This window comes from Dermochelys coriacea, chromosome 9 (assembly GCF_009764565.3).
Source record: "Dermochelys coriacea isolate rDerCor1 chromosome 9, rDerCor1.pri.v4, whole genome shotgun sequence".
In the NCBI taxonomy this organism is placed as follows: domain Eukaryota; kingdom Metazoa; phylum Chordata; order Testudines; family Dermochelyidae; genus Dermochelys; species Dermochelys coriacea.
In genome coordinates, this window is record NC_050076.1 from 76,045,327 (window position 1) to 76,068,340 (window position 23,014).

Consider the following 23,014-nt stretch of genomic DNA (forward strand, 5'->3'; position numbering starts at 1 on the left):
TATTTATAGATGTACAATTACCTCTTACTAATCTTATTGTGTGTTCAGATCACTCTATTCTCTCCTATAATCCCCCTGATTTGATGTGTCCCTGCACTCAAATTTTCAAGCTGTTTGCCAGCATTATGAAGATGCCACCTCAGCTATTCACAAGCTTCAGTAACAGTGACCACACCCAGCACTTCCACAAAAGGGGAAGTCCTACAACTGAGAGGGGTGGTGATGATTCTTTTAAAAAAAATATTGATTTATTTTCTTTTTTTCATCCCTCTCTTCCGTTCTTACTCTCTCTAAGCTGGCAAGATTCATGTGCCTAGACAATTGCAGCGTATTGGTGACTTACATTGGGAAGAGACCTTTCAAAACAGTTATGAGGCATTTTATAAAACAAAATGTGTATCACAGTTGTTCTGAGCATGAAACCATGCTGACCTTTAGGGAGGGAATGATGAAAGGAGGAAAATGAAGGCATCCAGTCTTGGTTTCAAGACACCAAGAGATGGACAATCTACCACTTTGTTAGTTTAACCTTTGCAGCATACTTACTGAACTATTCCCAGTCGTTGTTGCCAGCTCCAGAAGAAGCAGAGTTAAGATACATGCCACCCCTGGAATGCATCTTAACTTTTTTTTCTACCTTACAGAAGTTTAAGTTTAGCCACTCCTCTCGTTCTGGAAGAGCACAGGAAACCAATAGGAGAACGTATCGCTGTATTAATGAAGTCTCTGGGCATTTAATATAGTTAAAGGAGAAATGATCTTGTCACAAAAGAGAGAGTTAACCTTACAATTGTAGCTTCTTACACCAAAGGAAAAAATTAACTTATTTGCCTGGGCATAAAGCTTAATGAGTTAACTCCTAACCTTGGGTTTTTGACTTTGATACTTCCCCCAGAAGCATGCACACAGTTTTCTTATTCCTGCCTGTTAATATGAGTAGAAGAACCCTCTAGCTTTGAATATGGCTATCAGGATTCCAAACAAAACAACATCTTATTGTCGCTTCTGACAAAGAAGAGGCTTTTGTGGGGGATGCCTTGAATCAAGACCTTAAGGAGAAAGACTGTCCTATTTATAGGAAGCATTGCTTTTCCTGCTTACAATCAGGATCAGCAGAGCTTCCACAGATCATCTGGGAGTTTCCATATCTGTTCTTGCCTCGAGACTTTTTATATCCGACCTTGGAAGCTTTGATGCATGATATTAGGCAGTAGCTCTCCCATTCCTCAAACTAGCCATGGAAAAATTTTGATGCCAGAAAGCAAGTCCTCCCACAAAGGGCAGGGTTGGCTTTCCCCTTCCCATTCCCCCATATCTGAGCTACAATACCATAGTGTATGTATTGAGTATTAGCTATCTTCCCTCAAGACGTAGCTTCTGAGCATGGGAAGGAACTAATAATGAGGAAGTGGGTAGTAACTGGGCGCCTCCAGGACTTGAAAGCAGTAAGCCCAATGTCAGTTCAGGCAAGATTCTCTGGAGTCTATTCACTTCTGTTTGCAGTGCTCAAGAAATGTCAGCATTTTTCTCATTAGATCCAATCTCTTCCACCTTCAAATATTTCAAGGCTCAAATGATCTTTTCTGTTATTGTGGTAGACCTAAGCACTTAACTTCATTTGAAGGATGCTTATTTGATATTCTAACTGTGTGGCTCACCAGAAGTTTCTCTCTTTCACCTTGGGTTAAATACGTCAGCAGTACATCATCTCATTTGGCTTCACCTTGGCTCCCAGGGTTTTCTTAATAGTAGCTGCTGTCGTGCTGCACACACAGATTCCCATACTGTCATCTGCACTGCTTATTAGAGAAGGTGCCATCCCTGCAAAAAGCAACTAGAGTAGTCGAAGACCTGGTGAATCTCCTACCCTACCTCAGATTTGTACTCAACTTTTGAAAAGAGTGAACTGATCACAGCAAAGACTGATCTTTCTTTGAACTGTTTTACATATCACAGAGGTGGCTTTTCCATGAAGAATTCTTAAGCTTAGATAGTCTATTCACATTCTGTTGACTGTCACCAAATAATGCACATCCTTCTGTTGTTCAGGTCAATAACTTCATTTGTTGTTTGTTCCGGACTCTTCCTTTTATTCTCAGTTAATTCAAAAGGATGAAGGAATCGCCAGTAAATTTTAATTAACAATATTTTGGCCAAGGCCAAGCATAAATTTCATCCCCAGATGATTATTTTTGAGAGAGCTAAATGCAACTGAAGCCAGGGATTTGGAATGGAAGTTCCATCTCAGCCTTAGCTAGAATATCTCTATATTGTGGTGATGTAATTCCTTTCTTCTGGGGAAATTTGTAATGGTTACAATCCATAATCTGGTTACAACCCTTCCATGAAGAATATTGTCTTAGTGGAAGGGAATTTGGTGAGGAAACAGACTTCAAGTTCAGGATTCCTAAAGGAGAATATATATATGAACAGTAAGGAAAATGACTTCTTCAATTATAAAAATAACATTAGTGCCCTTTCAATAATTATCTACAAATGCAGCAGGTAGTTGTATATACATATTGTAAGAGATAATTATTTCAATACTTTTCAGTGTTGTGCTGATTTTCTCCCTCTTTCCTCCCCACCTCATTTTTTTTAACAGGATGAAGGAAATGTGAAAGAAATTCCTATTACCCATCATGTGAAAGAAGGGTGTGAGAAAGCAGATCCTGCACAGTTTGAATTACTTAAGGTTCTTGGTCAGGGATCATTTGGAAAGGTAAGATACAAACTTCTTTTTTTATCCCAATCCTCTACTTCTGATAGATAGCTACTTAGTCCTACTTGTTAACATTAATGAACTTCTCCATTAAAGTTGGTTTTATAGCTTCTGAATACTCCTGACTGCTGTCAAAAGTGCATCTTTTTTTTTCCTGTAGAGTTTACAGTGTCACTGGATATTGATGTATTCTTGAGGCTTTTGTACTCTGCCTGTGAAGCAGGACATGAATTTCTCCCTTTGATCACCATATTGTTTATCCTTAGCATTAGGAGCACAATCTTGCAGTCCTCATGCAGGCAAAACTCCCATTAAAGTCAAGGGTAATTTTCCTATAAGTAACAGGACTGCAAGGCTGGGTGCAGAATAATACAAAAACATTCTTAAGCTTGATGAAACCGGTTACTGTCTGCAGTTTGAGACTGAGTTAGAGAAGGCAGACATCGTTTTTTGAGGCCTAATAAGCCACAAACACACACCTGTGAAAATTGGCCTGTTTCTGAGGATGTTATTCCTTGTCTTGTAAGTTCTTATGTGGAGGTGACGGTATTAGAAAACTTAAACCTTGTGTCCAGTAGCCCCCTATTAACCTGAACATGCTTGTCCTTTAGACACTCTTTACCTTTTTTGTTGCTATAACTGTCTAACTAACTAAAACCAGTGTTTCCACTCCATTCTTCCTGTTATCCATGCTCAGATCAATTGTTAGTCTCTTGCAGAAGAGATGTGCAGTGGGGTTCATTTACTTAGCCATGTCACATGAGGAGGATAAAACTCTTGTGGAAGGGTATATAGTATCACTTGATATTTGTGGTAAGTTTCCTTTATCCTCTTCCACAGTTACTGCCTCTAAATGTGGAGTACATATTTTCTCACAAGTGAAAGATGGGAAAGGTCTTGTAACTACTCAATCTCCCTGCTAATGTAGGATTATTCCCTGTTGTGCATTTACTAGTGCTTTGTCCAGTCTAGCTCTAATTGACCTATGCATTGAGACTTTCCTTGGGAGACTACTTCACAGCCTAACAGATCTGTCAAGAAGCTTCTTATGAAGTTCAGCATAAATGATCCTGTCTTACTTTTATTCCATAACTCTTGGGTGTTTTTACAATCATACGTTATATATGTTTGACCTGTCATATGTACCCCCTGAATTGTTGGTTAGCCAATTCTTTTCTCTTAAGTTAGTCTCTCCCGTATTTTAAATGTTTTTTTATTCTATGTATGTGATACCCACCTGTCTGTATGGGGCTTAGGAAGGTAATGATATTAAACAATAGATTGAGAAAGCGGGTTTGGAAAGAACTATTAATAGAATACATCATGGACCAGAGAAACATGTTTCAGCCTTAAATGGGGGATGCTGTGGGGTGTTGTCATGTTGACTTTAGTCCTTTGCTGAGACATGTTGTTAACTTGCTTGTTAGGTATTACATCAGCATACATGAGCTGTCATCTGGTTGGACGTTGTGTGGTCTTAACTTTTTACAATGTACAATATTTAAACTAGGAGTGTGGCCAAAGTTCTAAATTGACTCTCTTAGAACAATACTGTACCATGAAACATTTCACTGCTGAAAAGATTTTTGTTGCAGAAATTACCAGGTGCAAACCCCTTGCTCTGAGCCCCTGTTACTGATATCTCTGGTACAGGCACCTTACATTTGCCTACCTGCAGCACTAGTGTACTTGATACTGAAACCTGTGTGATATCAAGGGACCTTATGGCTAAGGTGAAGATTTTGTCACAGATATTTTTAGTAAAAGTCACAGACAGGTCACGGGCAATTAAGATCTGTCCCTGACTTTTACTAAAAATATCCATGACAAAATGGGAAGCCGCTGGGCAGCTGTGGGGCCGGCTTGGAGCTCCATGGTGCCCATCCACCCGCGGCTCAGAGCTGCCGATTCCCCCTGGGCCAGAAGTGGTGGGGCTTCCACTGCTCCCCGCGTAGGCTGAGGGTGGCAGGGCTACCCCTGAGGGCTGAAGTCACGGAGGTCTTTGGAAGTCACGGAATCTGTGACTTCGTGACCTCCGTGACAAAATTGTAGCCTTACTTTATGGCCTCTTTGGTACTGGGCACTATTTTTGGTAATAAAGGTATGGTCTGATACCCCAAGCTTAGTACCAAGCACAGCCTGAGTGTGTTCCCAACTACTCAAGCTTCAGCCCCACAAGAGGAGGAGAGTGTGTCTTCTTCAGGCTCAGATAATAGCAACAAGGAGTCTCCAGTACATTCTCTGTGGTCTAGGTATTGAAACCCTTACACCTCAGAGTGAGAGTCTAGGACGCATTTTTTTTTTTTTTTTATTATTATCCCATTGGTACTATGCCTTGGTTTCTGCCCCATAGTCTCCTTCTCCCTATGCTTACTGGAATCTATGGCCTTATTGAGCACTATGGAGATTACAAGCCAGAAGACCAGCTTCTGCACCCCAGTCCAGAGTTAGATCCCCTTCCCCACCGTCCACTCCACTGTCAGCTCATGCTGCCGTGTTATTGACTGTATGAGATGATCAGGGCTCTGATGAGGACTTACAGGTGGAGGACCGTTCCATCCCAGCACCTGTCTTGTTGCTACCTCTTGATGAGGGGTGGTACCTGAAATATCTACTTTACAGACAAGTTTGCTATGCAGAATGATGGGTATATTTGAGATTTCGCTGGAAGTTGTCCAGGAGAAGTTGCATGAGCTCTTGGACCTCCTACACACCTCCATGCCTGGACGTCTTACAGTGCTCATCAGTAAGGGACTACTGAAGCCACCCAAGTTACTCTGACAGACGTCTACTTCTCTAGCTCTGGTATCAGAGGGTAGATTGCTGCTACCAAGTGCCTTCCTAAGCCTTTGAGCACCTTTATATGCAGTAAGTTGAAGTAATCAAGTCCTAAGGTGACAAATTCACATGCAACTGCTGCTGGGTCTGTGTAGGAAAAGAATGTGGATATATTGGCCCTCAGAAATTGATACAAGGCTTTTCTGATCACTGTCCATAGGCCTACAGAGCGATGAGGCATCTGATAAGATTCAGTACTAATTATTGCTTAAACCACCAGGGTATACTTAGAGTTCTGAGAAATTCTTTTTATTTTGGGGAGTTTTTTGTTATTTGGTTGTATCCATTTTCCTTTCACCTGGGGGGGTCAGGTTCTGCCCTCAGGAGTATGTGGGAAGTTGGGGGGCACAGTGGGGTCCTGTCCCTGGAGGCCCTGTCTGGGGGTCATGACGGAGGTGGACGGGCCAAACCTCAGTGATGCTCCAGTCCCCTGTGCCAGGTTGCAATGGCTGGAGCTGGGCCCAGTGCTGTGGGACAGGAGACTCAGGGTCCGCTGCTGTGGGGTGAGTTTTTCATTTTAATTGTTTTAATACTGTGTTTTGCATTTTGTGAAAAACCCCAGGCTCTAGTTGTTGTTCTTCAGTGATGGCTGGGTAAGGTCAGTTTCAAAATGCAGAATTGAATTCTTATCCAAATAGAGCTTCAAGACCTTAAAAACTTTATACCTGATTTAATTGAAAAATAAATATAAAGATATAAAACTGATTTAAAAATACTGTTTTTGAAGTTAAACTTACTTCTGTTGCACTTCACATTAGAAGTGTAAAACTCAGAGTTAAAACTTTTTTCAGGTGTCCTCGTGTTAGTTATAAGCACTGCATGAGAAACTTGGCAGTGCAGAAAACTATTCAGAGTATACCTCATTTGACTTGGGAAAATTAAAATGGACTAGTTTCGCTGGCAAATAATCATACAGTCACAAAATTGGTTGAGTTGTTAGTTCAATATTATGCCTATGATATGAAGTCTCTTTATTCTCAAATTTCTGGCAGTTTTTAATCATATTTTGGACTCTGATGCACACATGATCAAGGATGTGTCCAGTGATGATTTAAGGATGAAGTTTCAGTGGGTGAATGAGCAGTTAGTTCAGTAGTGGGACCTGTTGTAGAAAGGGAAGTGAAGCTGTAAGAGGCATGGGTTGGAGGTGAGAAGCTGTTACTCTACATCTGTCAATTTCTGGGTTAAAATTACAGGGAAATGTTGTTGGCCTCTTAATCCAAAATCTGTAAGAACTTCTAAATTTTGTCTTATTGGAAACAGCCAAACCACCATAAAATCATTGATTAAAGCAGTCTTTCTATAAAATAAAGTAACGTGTATATATATTTTTCTTTTTCTCTCCCTGTCGGCAATGTGTTGTCTTTTTTGTTCCTTCAGTGGCTTTAGGGTTCATTGTTTCACTCAGATTAATGTTCACTAATTTTCAGTACTACTTATATCTCAATATTTTTCTCTATCCACTCAGTTTTTTTCTGATTAGGTCTTTCTTTTGTTTTGTTTTCTCTCCCCTGCTCTCTTCATCCTCACCATCTCCATTTTCTTCCATCTATTTTCCCTCTATTTCTTCTCCCTCTTTGTGGTGTCATCATTCTGGCTATTAGCCGTCACCTATATGTGTGAGTACTGTCTCTCTCATGCCTCCAAAAGCTGTCTCCTTTACTCTTTCTGGCAGTGGCCATAAGGAGGTAGGGAGCTGGAAGAACCAGCAGGGGGAGACGGGCCTAATCTCTGCTGCTGCAGCACATACTGCATGTACTCCTTCCAAGCATTCTGTGCCACCCTTCAGGTGGGGGCTCTTTGCCAGTGGACCCATGGTAGGGAGAAGAATGGAAAATGAGGTGGGTTGTTGAGGGGCAAGTGCGAGGGGAAGGACCTATTTCTCAGATGGTTTTGTGAAATCAAAGACTCTAGTTCTGAGCTGTAGCTCACGAAAGCTTATGCTCTAATAAATTTGTTAGTCTCTAAGGTGCCACGGGTACTCCTTTTCTTTTTGCGAATACAGACTAACACGGCTGCTACTCTGAAACCTGTCTAGTTCTCCTGAATCTTTGCAATCTTCCATTTACATAATGAATAGATTATTTGATGTGCATTTGCTCATCATTACTTAGATACATGAAAGTTTTGGATGAACAGCTAAGCTATTAAAGCACCACAATAATATGGAGAGGAATCGAAATGCATGTTGTTGCAGCCATCGAGATATACATTGTTGGCTTTGTGAAGAAAACTTGAATGGAGCATCCAGAGTGGCCAACAGAGACTGTTGGATTCTGCAGCTAGGTCAGCGTGGAGGCTTATAGGGTTTAGTGGGTGGAGGAGCCAAGTAATGTGGTGGTTGGGTGTATATAGCTGATGAGAGCAAGGGATTTCGTTTTTGTAGCCTCTGGATGTTCTGATAGGTAAACAGTTTTGAATGTCTAGCCAGATTAATCTCCACCTTCTGGAAATTTAATTCATTATTTGCAGATACTTTTCTAAGACTGAAGTGGGAGGAAGGCCACCATGTTGCACTTCCCTTCTATTTGTTTTTTTTATTTAAATATTTTTTTAATTTTAACCACTATGATTTCATTGGGAATTGTGTAGATGTATTGCCTACATCAGTCTAATAGCAAAAAATTATCAAAATACTGCAGTAGTGTTCTCTGACTTCCGACCACAGCAAGGGTTAGTGTGGAAGTCATTTTTTTGGGAAAAAGATTGTTTTGGGTCTAAAACGCAGTCATTTCATATGAATTTTAAAAAAAATTCCTTGTGGTGTTCAGAGGCTGACACTTGTATTTACTAGTAAACCACTATAGTCGGAAAGAATACCAAACCTCTCATTAGGCGTATGTAGATATATAGAGAGAAACTTAACATCTTTTTTCAACCCATGAAATATGTTTTATTTTGTTTTTATGCTTTTTATTGTACTGTTTTATTTGAAGTGATTTGAAACAAAGAATATTAAGTAAAAACATCCTAATTGAAAGTTTGGTGGTGTTACATTTCTAATGATAAATTCGGTTGGATGTTTTCTTTTACTACAAAACCTACTTTATCCTGTCCCAGTCCATGCGGAAAATGAAATGTCAGATGTCGGGGACAGTAAATTAACACTACAAAATTGGAAATGCATAAATTAAAAATTAAAGTAGCTAGCCACATTTTGGGATTAACCATTTAATTCCTTAAACCAGATTTGAAGAAAAAAATTCCTTGCAAAGTCCATGTACTACTTCTGTTCTGGAGTTAAAAAACCAAAAACCTTGATCCAGCTCATGTGTGCGCACGTGCTTTCTCTCCTTTTTTTTTCTTAAAAAAAGACAACATCCCTTCACTAATCAGTCCAGTCCGCCCATTGCCAAACCATCACATGCACAATAAGAAATCTGTGCATGTGGTAGAGTGAGGGGAAAAGTGTAATACTTCACTTTAGACCTTCTGAAAGCTTGCTATGAGTGAACAATTGGCAAAAATATTAGTTATGAAAACTTTCTGCTTTAAATAAATGTGTGGTAAGGTGTTACACTGTTGCTAATGTTAAAATATTTGTAAATATCTGCCTTCTATCTGATGTACTATCTGTATCTCACCAATTCCTTTTTTATTACTAATACGTTGTCACAATCTTAGTTCAGATTTTTTTTCATCCATTGAGGTTTGACATGCTGCTTTTGGCTTCTCAAAGAGTAACTTAAGAATGGAAACAAGCACTATGTCAGTCACTGGGCAAAAATTAAAAAGGTAACTAGCCTATCGGGATGAAGGATTATGTTTAGAACATCTCTGTTTAACTGACTAAATAATCAAAAGAAGTTAAATCAATAGAAAGGGCTGAAGGTGGCCTGATCCTGGAATGGAAAATTTTTATTTAATAGATGAATTACTGTATATACTCGATCATAAGCCGGTTTGTTTATAAGCCGACCTCCCCCCCCCCCCAAAGTTGGATAAGTAAAAATGGAAAAATTTTATGACCCATTCATAAGACGACCCTATAATTCAGGGGTCGGCAAACTTTGGATAAGCTGCTGGTGGGCCGATACGGTTTGTTTACCTTGAGCGTCCGCAGGCACGGAGGTAAACCTAAGTAAACAAAGTGTCCCGGCGCGCCAGCTGCTTACCTTGATGGGTCAGAACAGCAACTGGTTGGGAAATTTTTTTGGGGGGGGGGGAGAAGCTAGGGGGTCAGAGGAGTAACTCCTGTGACCACCCCCCTAGCCTGGGACCCCTACGCTCTCCCCATCCCATCCTTTCCCACCTTAGCTGAGGCTTGCCAGGGAGGATGTCTCTGGTGTGACCGCAGCCTGCTCCAGCGGGCAGGGCCGGGCAGAGTGGCCAGAAGCGAAGAGACTCTGGCCCCGCCTCTTCCCTTCTGGCTCTGCTGGCTGTGCTGCCTCTCCTTGCTCCCTCTGTTGCAGGGAGGGCTGTGTCCCACCTCTTCCTCTCTCTATACCCGTTCATAAGCTGACCCCCTTCTCTGGTGCTTCCCTTTTTTACTAGAAGAAATCGGCTTATGAACGAGTATATATGGTATACTTTTATTTAACCACTTCTAGTTAAAACCATAAACAGTAGTAACATTTTTTGCTTCTAGTGTTGAAAATCTGGAAATAAATCGAAGAATGAAAAGACTTTTGAACCTCAGGTTTTTGTTAGCATACTTTTAAACCTATGATTGGATTTTAACCTTATGATAATATAGTAAAAATTTGCTCATTGAAACGTATTAGAAATGGTAATTCAGTAGTTACGCTAGAAGAGCTCTTAGTCATTAGATGTTTGGATTATGGAAATGCACATAATCCATAGCAATCGATTTTTCTAATCACATTTGTTACTTCGCAAGATCATACTCTCCAAATTTAAACAGACTGAGGGGAAAAAAGGTAGTAACCCCCCCTCCCCCGAGGTGCAGGGCCTTGATCTTAAATGGGGTATTTCCCCACTCCCTTCTCCTCACACTCCAGCTTCAGAGATCTTTATGTGAAGCCTCTATGTATTTGAGGTTACATAGCATTTGTAGGGAAGGAGACAGAGCTAGGGACACCTGTTTGACATGCTGCCCTTTCCTAACACACTAGTGTAAAATATGCAGGTACATGGCATGTAAATTAATATTCATTCTGTAAGCATTAATTTAAGCTGATCTCTGTAGAAAAACTGAAGAGTGCCTAGAGCCCAGGTCTAGCTACTTCAGGAACCTTGGGGGTTTCTACCACCTGCAATCCGGTTACTTGTGGAGGTGAGAGTGCAATTACTTTTGTTGCTCTGCCTGCACAGGTAGGGGTGTGTGTGTGTGTGTCCTAGCATCTAATGCTCCTTCCTATATCCAGCCAAAAGAAGATCTCATAGTCCCTTACTGGATTTAATAATTGCTTTCTCAAAACGATGGTGTACTGTGAAAACCTACTGATTTTTCTGTCCCCCTACCCCCATTATCTTAGTTTTTCCCTATGGAGGCTATCATTTAATGCAGTCTATTCTCTTTTCCTCATACTGAAACAGACCATAATGTAATAACTTTTTGTTCAAACTAAATCACTGTTGTATATAACAATTTTAGCAGTAATTTGAAATATAAAATATTTTTTGGGTCAGGTTTTTCTTGTGAGGAAAATAATTGGTCCTGATGCTGAGCAGCTTTATGCAATGAAAGTATTGAAAAAAGCTTCTCTAAAAGGTAAGTGTGTTTTCTTTATAATGGTCTTAGAAAATACTTCCTGTGTTGAAGTCAGTATTGTAAATATTTTTGTATTAAATAGCCCTGTGTCTTAAACAAGCTGTTCCTTCAGTGAAGTCATAATTCTTTCTTTGACATCAGTTTTTTTTAATTAACCTTTTTGAGGCCATGCCTGAAGAATTTATTTCAAACCTGTCCAGATGACTCCAGATTTTTTTTTATATTAACCTTCTGTAAGTCCATTTAACATTTTTTTTTTTTTTTTTTATTACAGCAAGAGAATTACAGAGAAACAGTTTTTCTGTATTTTCCATGGTTCTAATTTGGTCAAAACTGTTCATTTGTCAAGTTTTGAGTCAACCCTGCTTTATTGGGGAAGTCAAAGTAAGCCAAATTATAAGGTATTTCTGTCTTTACAAGGCACATCACTGGACTTTAGTCCACTGTGGGTTACATTTGGGCATGAAGTGTTACTGGTAGAAAATCCAAAATATGATCTTAATAGACAATACATATTCACAGGAGGCAGAATCCAGAGGTTGAAGTTAGCTGAAGCTTCTCCCCCCCCCCCCAAACCAATCCAACCTTCCCCAACTTTTTTACGATTTTTGAAAAGAAACTTGCTAGATCACTAAATATAGCTGGATTTGTTGCAGAATTTAGAAAGGTTAAAATATATAGTGGTAAGAGGGAAAATGTAATACCTCAAAATAAAAAGAAATGATTTAAAGGCTAAATACAGAACATTTTATATTTCTCTGGAAATTCAGAACTTACTATCTATTCCTTCCTGTCCTACCTTCACTTTACTGAAATAGAGAATTATTTATTACTATTCTGCTTTTTTTCAGTACGAGATAGAGTTCGTACAAAGATGGAGAGAGATATATTAGTAGAAGTAAATCATCCATTTATCGTCAAACTGCACTATGGTTGGTATTTTTGTTCTGTTGCCTATATATTTTTGGCAGGATTAGCATGTTAAGGGCATTAGTCATCTCTTTCTTAATAGTTGGAGTGCATTTGCTCTAAAACCTAGTTTTCGTTAGGCAAGTCAAATGTAATCTTATTCTGCCTTAACAGTTGTTGTAAGCAGGTACAGATAATGTGAAAGCTAGGCATAGATGACTAGTAATTTCTACCTTCCAGTATGTAACTAAGGACACTTTCTGAAAAATAATGACATTAACAGATAAACATCAATCCAGCCTTTCTGAAGCATTAATCTCTGCAGAGTTTAACAGAACCAGTATTTTCTGCCTTGAGAGGTTTGAATATACCCTCAGTTATGTAAACATTTCTTTTATAATTACAGAGCATATCTCAGTTTTCACTATTATGGTCTACATCTCTCTCTGTGTCAAAGTATCTGCCCAGTCCATTCTATACTAACAGCCTGTGCATGGTGTTGAGTCTTGTCATTTAGGCCTTTTGTCCGAGTTTTCTTCTGTAAGATATGCACATATCTTAAGGTGAATTGCAAACCTCGCAGGGATATGTTTCTCATATGTACATGCATATCTGTTCCAATGTAGTTCAGATCAGGATAGTGCTTTTCCCAAGAGGCTAAAGACATGAAATAATTACATTTATTATATTAAATAATACATTTAATTACATTAAATAAACCATGCACGTGATCAATTTAACACACACTAAACCAATTCCTAAGCACTTAATCAAGAAAACATAATTACCTTTTTATAGTACTTTAAAAGCATATGATAGATTTATAAACAATTAACATCTTCACATAGTAAAATGGTAACATGCACATAAGAAAACATCTAAATAGACTATGCGTAGTAAAAAAAGACAAAAAAACCCCATTCCCTTGATAAGACTGAAGAATTAAAATATTTATCTTAATCTTTTTAAAAGAAATGACTTTTCAAAGGTCACGAAAACCCACTGGGCATGTGTTATCGGGATCCTGACCTCTATATTATAGCCCTTTTTGGTCACTGGCTTCTGTTTTCCTCCGTTTGTGCTTCTTTATTTTCTCATTCACAGCCCATCAGACTCTCCCCACAATCCTATTTTTAAGTTTCATTAGACCTGAATTCTGCTGTTGGTCTTGTTGTTTCTCCACTGACAGAGGTTTCAAGCACTGCCATCCTATGTCTTTAACTGGCTGAAATGCTTCTCCTCCTCTCCTCACCCCCCTACCTACTTCCAACTTGTTTTCTTTATAGGGAGGGACGCAATTAACTTGAAATCCACTCAATTTAAAAAAAAAAAAAGTTAAGCCTGGTTTCAGTTGTTATACCTCCCCCCAGTTAATTTTTATAGTATAATTTTCGTATTTAAAATATTTTTCTCCCTTGTTGCTGTAACAAACAAAAGTGGAAGTTGACTAACTTTCTGGGGAAAAACTGAAACAGACTCTGCACAAAGTGCAGTCAAATGTAAACAAACTGGAGGGGAGGGGGAAAATGGTGATTTTATCTTACTTTTCATTTAATATTTTTTTTTATCAACTGCAGGTAAAAAGCTTTTGACCTGAAGTGAAAAATGAATGTCCTTTTAGAATCTGATTGGCAGGTCCTGTTTAAAATGTATCACTACGTTTAAAATGTAATTAGTTGACTTTTAATGGACAGTGCAAGGGGTTGGAGTAAGAGGCTTCTTGTGCTTCTCCCATTCACTGCACATATATATGAGCAAGTCACCCAGAATCTGATCCCTTGTTCATTTTTCGATTTTACGCCATTGCCACAGGGTCCACATACTGCTAGTGGCTCCTCCTCGTGGCAGTCCTGGGGATTAGCTCTGCCCTCCTCTGTCGGTGTCCCTATCAGTTGTCTTTTCTCACCTTGAAGGCCCCTCTTGCTCCAGTAACCACAGCCTCCTCTTCGTGACTTGGTGCTTAATTGGTTGGTTGGGTCTGCCTGGCCTAATTCAACCTTCTCAGAGCCAGAATGAGGAATACAACACCCCATCATAGTCATATAACATATTTTCATAATTTTTGAATGCCTTTACTATTATTAAGCTCCCCAAAGACTTCCTACAGATTTTGCAAAATGTCCCACAGATATTGCTTTTCCATTTTTAAAACCAATACTTTGTAATAATTTAGGTACAGTAACATTAGTCCAATATAAAAACTGAGACTGGCACACCTGTGGGTGTGGTGGTGTGTGGATGACTTGTTTGAATTCCGAATCTCTTAATTTTTCAAATTGTTGTGTTAGGTCCTAACAACTTGTGGGCAAATTTTATTATAGTAGAACCTCATTAATTCCCATATCAATAATTAAAAACATAATTATTGTACAAATACTGAGGGGTCTCCCCATGCTTAGCAAAGATGTAATAGAATGGCAGTGCTGTAGTGAGATCTCTTGTCACTAGGACTTCGTAATATATTAGTAAAGGTTACTTTTTTCAAACTTCCCTGCACAAAGTATTAACAGAATGAATAAAACTAAATTACATATTTCAAATAAATGAATATAGTACATTTTGGTGTAGTATTCGTGTGATGTTAATTATTCAGGTTAGTTCGCAGAATTCAGTAGTTCATATGAAGTTCTCATGCCTAATTGAATTACCTCAATTCAGAAGCAACTGTGCTCTATTACGCTAAAATAAAAGCTGTAAAAAAGTATTATAGAATGCCTGAGTATTGTCTAATTTCACCATTGTCATATAAAACTATCCATTAAGTTTTGTGATGTTTTAAAATCAGCCTTTCAGACCGAAGGGAAGCTATATTTAATATTGGATTTTCTCAGGGGAGGAGATGTATTCACACGATTATCCAAAGAGGTAAGTACCTACATTTTAACTGAATACAATAGTAAAAATTTGTTCAAAGACGCACAGAAATTAGAGCTGGAAAATGTCATCCTTGTCTAACCTCCTACCAATATTGGATTGTTCCTTATGTCTTTTTCTCTAATTCTTGACCCATTTGTTTTTAGGAACTCAGTTGAACTTTCATTTTTATATATATACAAAAATGAAAGTTCAACTGAGCTCCTAATATATATATCCATCCCTTGGGACAATATTCCATAGCTTAAGAAACCTCAGTGTCAAACTTTTACTGATAATTGGCCTAAAATTTCTTTTCTGTACCTCCCCATACCAAATTCTCTAATCTAAAAGTGGTCTTGTTGCATAAAGACCAAGTTGAGGTAAATCAGGTTTATATAATAAAGAACACAGGTGTGATTAGAGCTTGATGTCAGTTTAGCTGCCCCGAGTCTGTTTTTATAATGCCCCTGAATTATTTTAGTGTTTAGTTTCTTGAATCAAATATTTTTTTTCTAGGTAAAATACTTTTCTCCCCCCTTTCTTCCCCACCCCAATTTTGGAGAAATCACAACCTTGTTTGACAGCTCACTATTGTTTGTTTGGGGAGGAATGCTAATTGTGCTACTCTGATATGTCTCTAAATCTGTCAGTCTGTGAAATTGCATGTGGACTATAATGGTATTTGTAATATTTCAAGCTAAGAAATATTCTGTTTTTCAAAACTTTTCTGTAAAAATTCTAGATGTTGAATTAAACTTTTGAAAATATCTTCATAATGAGTTTTTAGTGCTTCATAAATTTCACGAGTCTGTTTCTCATTTTAAATCTACTTCCGTATGATTTCAAGACATTCCTTTTGATAATGTCTAACAGAGGACATTGTCTAAAATTGGGCAAACTAGCTGGCTGGCTGACTTAGATGTGAAATTGATTCAGTAGTTTTTTCAAATTAGTATCCTTAAGCTTTAAGAACCAATGAGCTGGATTTTCTCAGTGCATCTGTTTCCTAAAGTCAAGCTACATATTGAGGATGGGTCAGGGAACATATACGTAGTATATGCCTAAAATTACATTGAACTCCTTTTATTAGCTTGCAATAGTGATCTCTCAGTATTTCACAACTAAACTCAATGTAAATATCCTGTAGCTGTGCTATGAAAATATTGAGAGAGTTGTCTATTTGTAGGAGTCAGCAGACCTGTTAAGAATTAATGAAGCATAAACCAGGAAATTGGTCAATCTCACCTTCCATTTGATCTGAGATGTCTCCCTTAAGAAATCTCAGTATAATAGGAAATGACTTTCAGGTCTTGTTGTGATAGTGCAGCTAGAATATACTGATCCTCCAAAATAGACACTTACATGAAGGGTGCAAATCTGGCTGTAAAAATATTGGCCGGGTATCTGAAAAAGGCATAAATCTCTCTTTTAGGAGTAAAGAAATGAGCAATAATTTTGAGGTCACTTATTACTCAAGTTTATATTTGGTTTTCAACAAACTTCAGATTATTTCTAAAGTACCATGATATTTTAAAACTTTTAATTTTGTATATTAAAAAACACCTGAGATTTTTTTCTATAAAGAAAACACAATAGTTTTAAAAACACTGTTTTTTATTGCAATACCACATGGCAATAGAAAGTGAATGACCCAGGCTGATTGAGGGGGGTCGGTTCCTAGAGCCACTTGAAACCATCCTGCACATGGATTATCAGGCATATTTGAAATTGTTTTTGAATATTTAGCTGTTAATAAGATGTTTGAAGTGTTAATTTTGGTCTTTAAAATTCTAACATGGGACTTTTTCTGCTGCAATGCAGAAAATAACTGATATCCATCCAATAAAGCACTTTTACCGCAGCTTTCACTTCAGAAGTAAAACTTAATGCAATTTGTTTTTTATCACATTTAATTTGGTGGGGGGAAATCATATTTAAAATGAATTTGTGCAATATTGTTAGGTTGCAATGTAATAATTAGAATAATTGTATTTGGAGATTTGGAAACTTCCTTTGTATCTTTGGACTGAAACAGTCATTTTTGTTCATTGTACTTCATTCTTAATTCAGAAATAGGAGAGATGACTCTTGCTTCCTTTGTGGGCACTATAAAGGAACTTAAGCCTTTTATTTCTGTTGCATATAACTTTGACATGACATAAACTACAGTAATACCTGTGTGCTGTGCAAATTAGGAATATTTCTTAATCTTGAGCAGAGCTGTTCAGCAATAAGAGTACATCTTGTATTCATAGTTCCAAATGCTGATGTATATTACTAAGCTTAATCAACACGGTTTATACAAGACTAACTAGTTCTATATAAGGAGACTAAATGAACAAAGTTTCTATGCTCCTTAATACTCTCAATGATTTCAGCAAATGGAGAATAGTTCATCTTGGAATATAATTTGAGGTTTTAAAGACCTAAAAAAAAAAAAAAAAATCTAAGAATATAGACCTCCAAAATGCTTCAAGTTATTACTGGTTATGTTATAGTTTCCTCAAATAATGACTGTGTGGCCATATGGTACCAGCATGTTAAAATGGTAAAATAATGTATATACCATAACACTAAGTGAAGAAAGATGGTGAAAGGAACAGCAAGTAGTGAGAGCAGAAGGGAGAACTCACTCTGCTACTGAGGGCAAATATATTTTTCTCAATCCTGGTGAGGCTCCAGTCATGCAGAGTCAACCAGCTAGCGTACATGGCATCGTATATAGGTAAAGCAATGCTTTATCTGTACCCCACATACGTGACTGGTTGTTCCTTATTTTATTTAACTAACTCCCTCAATCTCCCTGCTTCTTTGCTAGGCACTACTAACCTCCCCTGGTGTAACATTTGGCTAGATACAATTGAATATATGTTCAAGTCTCCTGGGTTATATGTGGCATTTAGAGCATGAATTTCTCATCTAATAGGCCAAGTTGCACAAAGTGAACAGAGATGATCATTTGAGAATCCCACCACTTCCTTCATCCCATCCCCTGTGATGCAGTGGAGAATCATGGCCATTGAAATAGTTCTCCCCCAGACTAATTTCTATCTGTGCAGAGACTGTCTAAATGGTGTGCATACAAAATATAAACCTATTACAGTATTACCAAAGCATTTGAAAATGATATATCTAGAGAGTGAGAAAGGGAGGGTGGAGGAAGAGTGACACAGAAACACACAAATAAGTGTGTGTGTGAGAACTTTTTTCTACAACCAGTAGGGCTACAAACTTGTTTTTAAATGAAAACTCAGATTTTTCACATAATCTCCTGACTCCAGGAGCCAGGGCTTTGAGAAGAACAACAAATACCGTGAGACTTAAAATCATGAGTTGTCAACACTGCTGCTATTTTTAGAAGTTAAATACCTGAAAGTCTTCAGAATGTATTGAAGCAGGTCTAGAATAAGGAGAGCGAATAATTTCTGGACTGCTAGAGAACATCTCTACTTCTGTTACACCAAAGAGAGGAGAGGGGGTGGGGAGGAATATGTAGAGACGGTGCCCAAACATCCTTGGCTCTTTTACATGAGCAGCCGTGGTGATAAGGGAGAGAGGCAGGCAAACTAAAGAAGAAAATTCCTGGATCTCATTTTTTTCCCATTGACAAAACACAACAAAATGTTAATATGTACTGTTGCTGTTCAGCCCAACCTTGTAGCAAAATGTTCAAAACCCCCACCCTTCCAAAAAAGGGAGCAGAAAAGTTTGAATGCATCTCTGTTCATGTAAATGATGTGCAAATTCTGTCCACTCTTCAACCTCGTTCACCTCAGTGAAGTATGAATGTAACTTTAGGAACAGGTAGTTCCTTTTTTAGAAGGAAACTTAATAAGTCTTAATAGTGTTAACATCATTCAATTGAAAACTATAAAATGGGAATATAAAATTTTAAGGTTACAATTACACATCCTGTAGTTTGATGTACTATTGCTTACAATAGTATAAAATATACATGTTAAAGTGGAAAAACAGGAAGAGGAAATGCTCTGTATAGGGCACTGTGGCTGAATGAATACTGGTAAACCAGCAAGGCAGATACAAAAGTTAACTTTCCTTTAATTATGCTACCTTGCAGTTGCAACAAAATTTATTTTTACTTTTAATTCTCTAAGAGCTGGATTGTGAGGAACACTAAAAAATAATTTCAGGGTTAGATCTACAGAAAACTTAATAGTCTATAGTTTATTCTTGCATATCACCCGTATTAAGTGAAATTGTCTCCTGAGAATTTGTGAAATGTAGTTACGAGAAATATTTGAATTTAGGGAAGCAGAAGAACTGTCTGTTTTTAGATTACAGTATTAGAAACTGACAAGATCTGAAGGTAAATCTATACAGTTCTTATTAGGTTATGTTTACAGAGGAAGATGTGAAATTCTACCTCGCAGAACTGGCCCTTGCTTTGGATCATCTACACAGCTTGGGAATAGTATACAGGGATCTGAAGCCAGAAAAGTAAAGTAAAATTTATTTTATCCACTATTACATGTATTTTGTTTGTTTGTTTCTTTGCATTTTCATTATACAACTCTATAACTATATAAAAATGGAGTAAAAGATGTTTTTATAAGCTATATGTATTGGGTTTAATAGTTAAATATATGCACTGATTGCAATATAATGTACAGAATTCTTAAATTAAAGATTGGGAGATTGGTTGAGATCTGTCTTTAGCTACTATGTTTAAATTGTTATATGTAAATATTCCTGTTACGTGTATTGGTGAATGTGAATTTTAATTTTCAGCATTTTGCTTGATGAAGCAGGACATATCAAGTTAACAGGTAGGTAAAATTTAATAGTATAGCTCTTAAATATTTTAATGAAATTAAGTATTTTAGTGTGGAGTTGCATATAATTTCTTGTATAATAATCTTGATATACCAGTACTTAATTTAATTTTTTTAGATTAACTGATATAGCCCTAGATTGTGCAGTCTGTTTTACATTAGCAGACTATTATGCCTGGGTAGAATCCCATTGAAGTTAGTGTGACTCCACGTGAGTGAGATCTGCCTGCATGGATTAGATGGCAGGATTGGAGCCATCGTATTTATGTTAAACCCAAAACCACTGTAAAGGTTATTTCTGTGGGTAAAGTGGTTGTAGAAATTAATGTTTATAAAATAGACATTGAAAGCTACTTCATTTTTAAAAATAAGGAAAATAAATTCAGATGACACTTCATCAATAACAAAAATAAACTACTGTTCAGGTTGAAGTGTCTTATATCAAGGTTGATTATAAAATGTCTCTTTATCTGAAGATCAACAGCTAATGTGATTGAGCAAGGCAGAGGTTCAGCAAAGCTGAAATGTCAATATGCTGACGCGGTCTTTTAAGAAAAGAAAGATAAAGATTTAGTGCAGACAACATGTTCTTTAAAAAATATAAAATGTGATTTCAGAAATTATAGTCTAATCAGCTTAAAAACAAAGGTGCAGAAAAATTCTGTATTACAAGAAAAAATGCTATTTTCTTTTAGAAAATAAAGTTCACCAACAAGACTTGCATTATAAACATTTGGATAAGTACAAAGTGTTGTGAACTAGTTTACTCTTAAATTATATTATAATAAATTAAACATTTTGATTATATCATAAAGTCCACTATATGATGTGTTGTATAAATATTAACTTCTATTAGAACCACCTTGCAAGATTAAAAAGATTGATTATTTAAACTCTCATCCATTTAGTGCAATGTATATACACAATAGTTTTACTAGTAATTTTTTATTCTTTCTGATAGAACTTTTAGCCAAATGGGCTTTGCGTAGATTACAGAATTACTGGATATTCATTATTTAAAAGCACCACAGGATGTGTTTTTTGTTTCAGACTTGCTTTAGACTCTTAGGCAACAACAGGGATTTGAATCCCTATACAATATTATTGATTTCTGGATACCATTCTCTTGGACTCCTTCAGCTTTGAGCGGTTTTCTCTCTTGCTTTCTGCTTCTCTTGAAATGCCAAATTGAGGGATTTAATTTAGATTAACTCCTTCCAGACCACATTTAAACACCTTAGCCATTTGGGGCTTTCACAGTGCAGGGACTAGTGGAAAAGTGAGGTCGGGAGGGTGGGGGGATAGTGAGAAATCAGGGTTACAAGATTATATTGTTTTATATATTGATGTATTGCAGGGTACATCAATACTTAAATTCAGTTTCAACTTGGGTCCAAAGGAAAAAACTTCTTGTAATTCTTTGAGGCTTTGTTTTCTCATCAGCATTTGGAAGCTGCTTGTAAGGCAGCTTTTTGAATTAACAAGCACTTATAAAATTCCATTTTCCTTCTTACAATGAAAAGGAGAACTGAGAGGTGTGCTTGATATAAACAAGTCTGACTTTGGCAAATTTATATATATCTGTAGTAGTAAACCCCTGGTGTAGACAGTGGTACGTCAACAGAAGAATTCTTCTTTTGACCTAGCTACTGCCTCTCAGGGACGTGGATTACCTATGCTGATGGGAAACACTCTCCTGTCAGCGGAGGGAGCGTCTACGCTGCAGTGGTGTAACTTGCTGCTGTAGCGTTTTTAAGTGTAGAAATACCTTAAGTCTGATTTTTACATAAGCTGTTTTCAGTAAGTTAAGGCCGTGACTACACCAGCAGTTATGTCGGCAAGACTTTTATTGCTTATTGGTGTGGGAAAAAACCACCCCTTGGAGCGACATAAGTTTTGCCGGCATAAGCGCTCATATGCACAGCGCTGTGTCGGTGGGAGACGCTCTTCTGCCGACATAGCTGCCACCACGGATTGGGCTGGTTTCATTATGTTGTCGGGAGAGCTCTCTGCCCTTGGCATAATGAGACTACATGAGGGCTTTTACAGCGGCACATCTGTATTAGTACAGCTGTACCACTGCAAGCTTGTAAGTGTAGACATAGCCTTAGTAGTTGGTGTTTTTTATGATGAAACATTCTCATTTAAATCTAGTTTTTCCATCCTATAAAGCAAGCAGCAAAGTCTCGGCAAATAAGAAAAATAAAAGCAGAACCTTTCATATTTTTAAGGTTCTAAATATGTAAAGTTTTAAATACCTAATTGCAGAAAAACTAAGCAACAATAATGGTCACTGAGACTTTCAGTTCACTTGTTCCTGGCACAGTACAATAGATTGTGTAATGCACTATTTAACTTCCATTCTCCAGTGAGCTTTAGGATTACCATTTCTTTACTCATAAGCAGTCTTTGGTTGTTTGAATCCAAAATATAAAATTATTGTATAAAATATTGTTTTTAAAGTTCTTTACTAGATATATCTTTGTAATGCTGTTGTTGTAGACTTTGGACTCAGCAAAGAATCAGTAGATCAAGAGAAGAAGGCCTACTCTTTCTGTGGTACTGTAGAATACATGGCACCTGAAGTAGTAAACAGGCGAGGCCACAACCAGAGTGCCGATTGGTGGTCATTTGGTGTTCTTATGGTACTGTATGATTAATTGCATAATGTTGTTTGCAGTCAAATAGTCTGCATGCCTCCACAGAGTAATGTTAAATTTATTTAGAATAAACTGCCTAAACAGAATTAGGACGACTTTAAGTTAAGGGGAAGACCTGGGAGAAGCTGGTAACTAGATTACTACTGAAGAAACAATAGTTTTGAAGTAATTCGAATCTTGACTTGTTTAGACCTTTAAGGAAAAGCATACCTCTAAGGATTATTAACATATACATGACTTTGTAGCAGTCCAGAACAATTTTATTCAGTCACTTTCCTAGGTTGTTGTAAGGCTTCAGTTTGAATGTTTCTTTGACATATAGCTTGGCAAAGCATTCCTTTTAAAAAATGTTTGTAACGGCAAGCCTGTTGAATGAACAACACAGAAAAGTGGAATACACCAGTAATACTAATATATGTGCCGTTGTGGACAATAAATTGTTATACCATTAGCATTTGTACTGAGGAGGAAAAATAAAAAAAATTTTGGCTACTCTTTTGTGGTGTAGCCGTACATGACTTCAGGGAGAATTCCGTTTGACTCCTCAACTAGCTTTTGAATT

General features: G+C 37.5%; 1 protein-coding gene across 4 annotated transcripts in view; it reads left to right on the plus strand.

Moving 5' to 3' along the window:
* The window catches only part of RPS6KA6 (ribosomal protein S6 kinase A6), a 74,647-nt gene that overhangs the window by 19,275 nt on the left and 32,358 nt on the right, over positions 1–23,014 (plus strand). For 3 of the 4 annotated variants that reach the window (XM_038417387.2, XM_043491672.1, XM_043491675.1), the window contains 7 exons: positions 2,606–2,722; positions 11,153–11,234; positions 12,086–12,166; positions 14,929–15,008; positions 19,351–19,457; positions 19,749–19,786; positions 22,295–22,437. In XM_038417387.2, coding sequence (XP_038273315.1) covers positions 2,606–2,722; positions 11,153–11,234; positions 12,086–12,166; positions 14,929–15,008; positions 19,351–19,457; positions 19,749–19,786; positions 22,295–22,437 — 648 coding nt within the window. The remainder of the gene's footprint in view (positions 1–2,605; positions 2,723–11,152; positions 11,235–12,085; positions 12,167–14,928; positions 15,009–19,350; positions 19,458–19,748; positions 19,787–22,294; positions 22,438–23,014) is intronic. The other variant, XM_043491674.1, reaches the window with a different exon arrangement.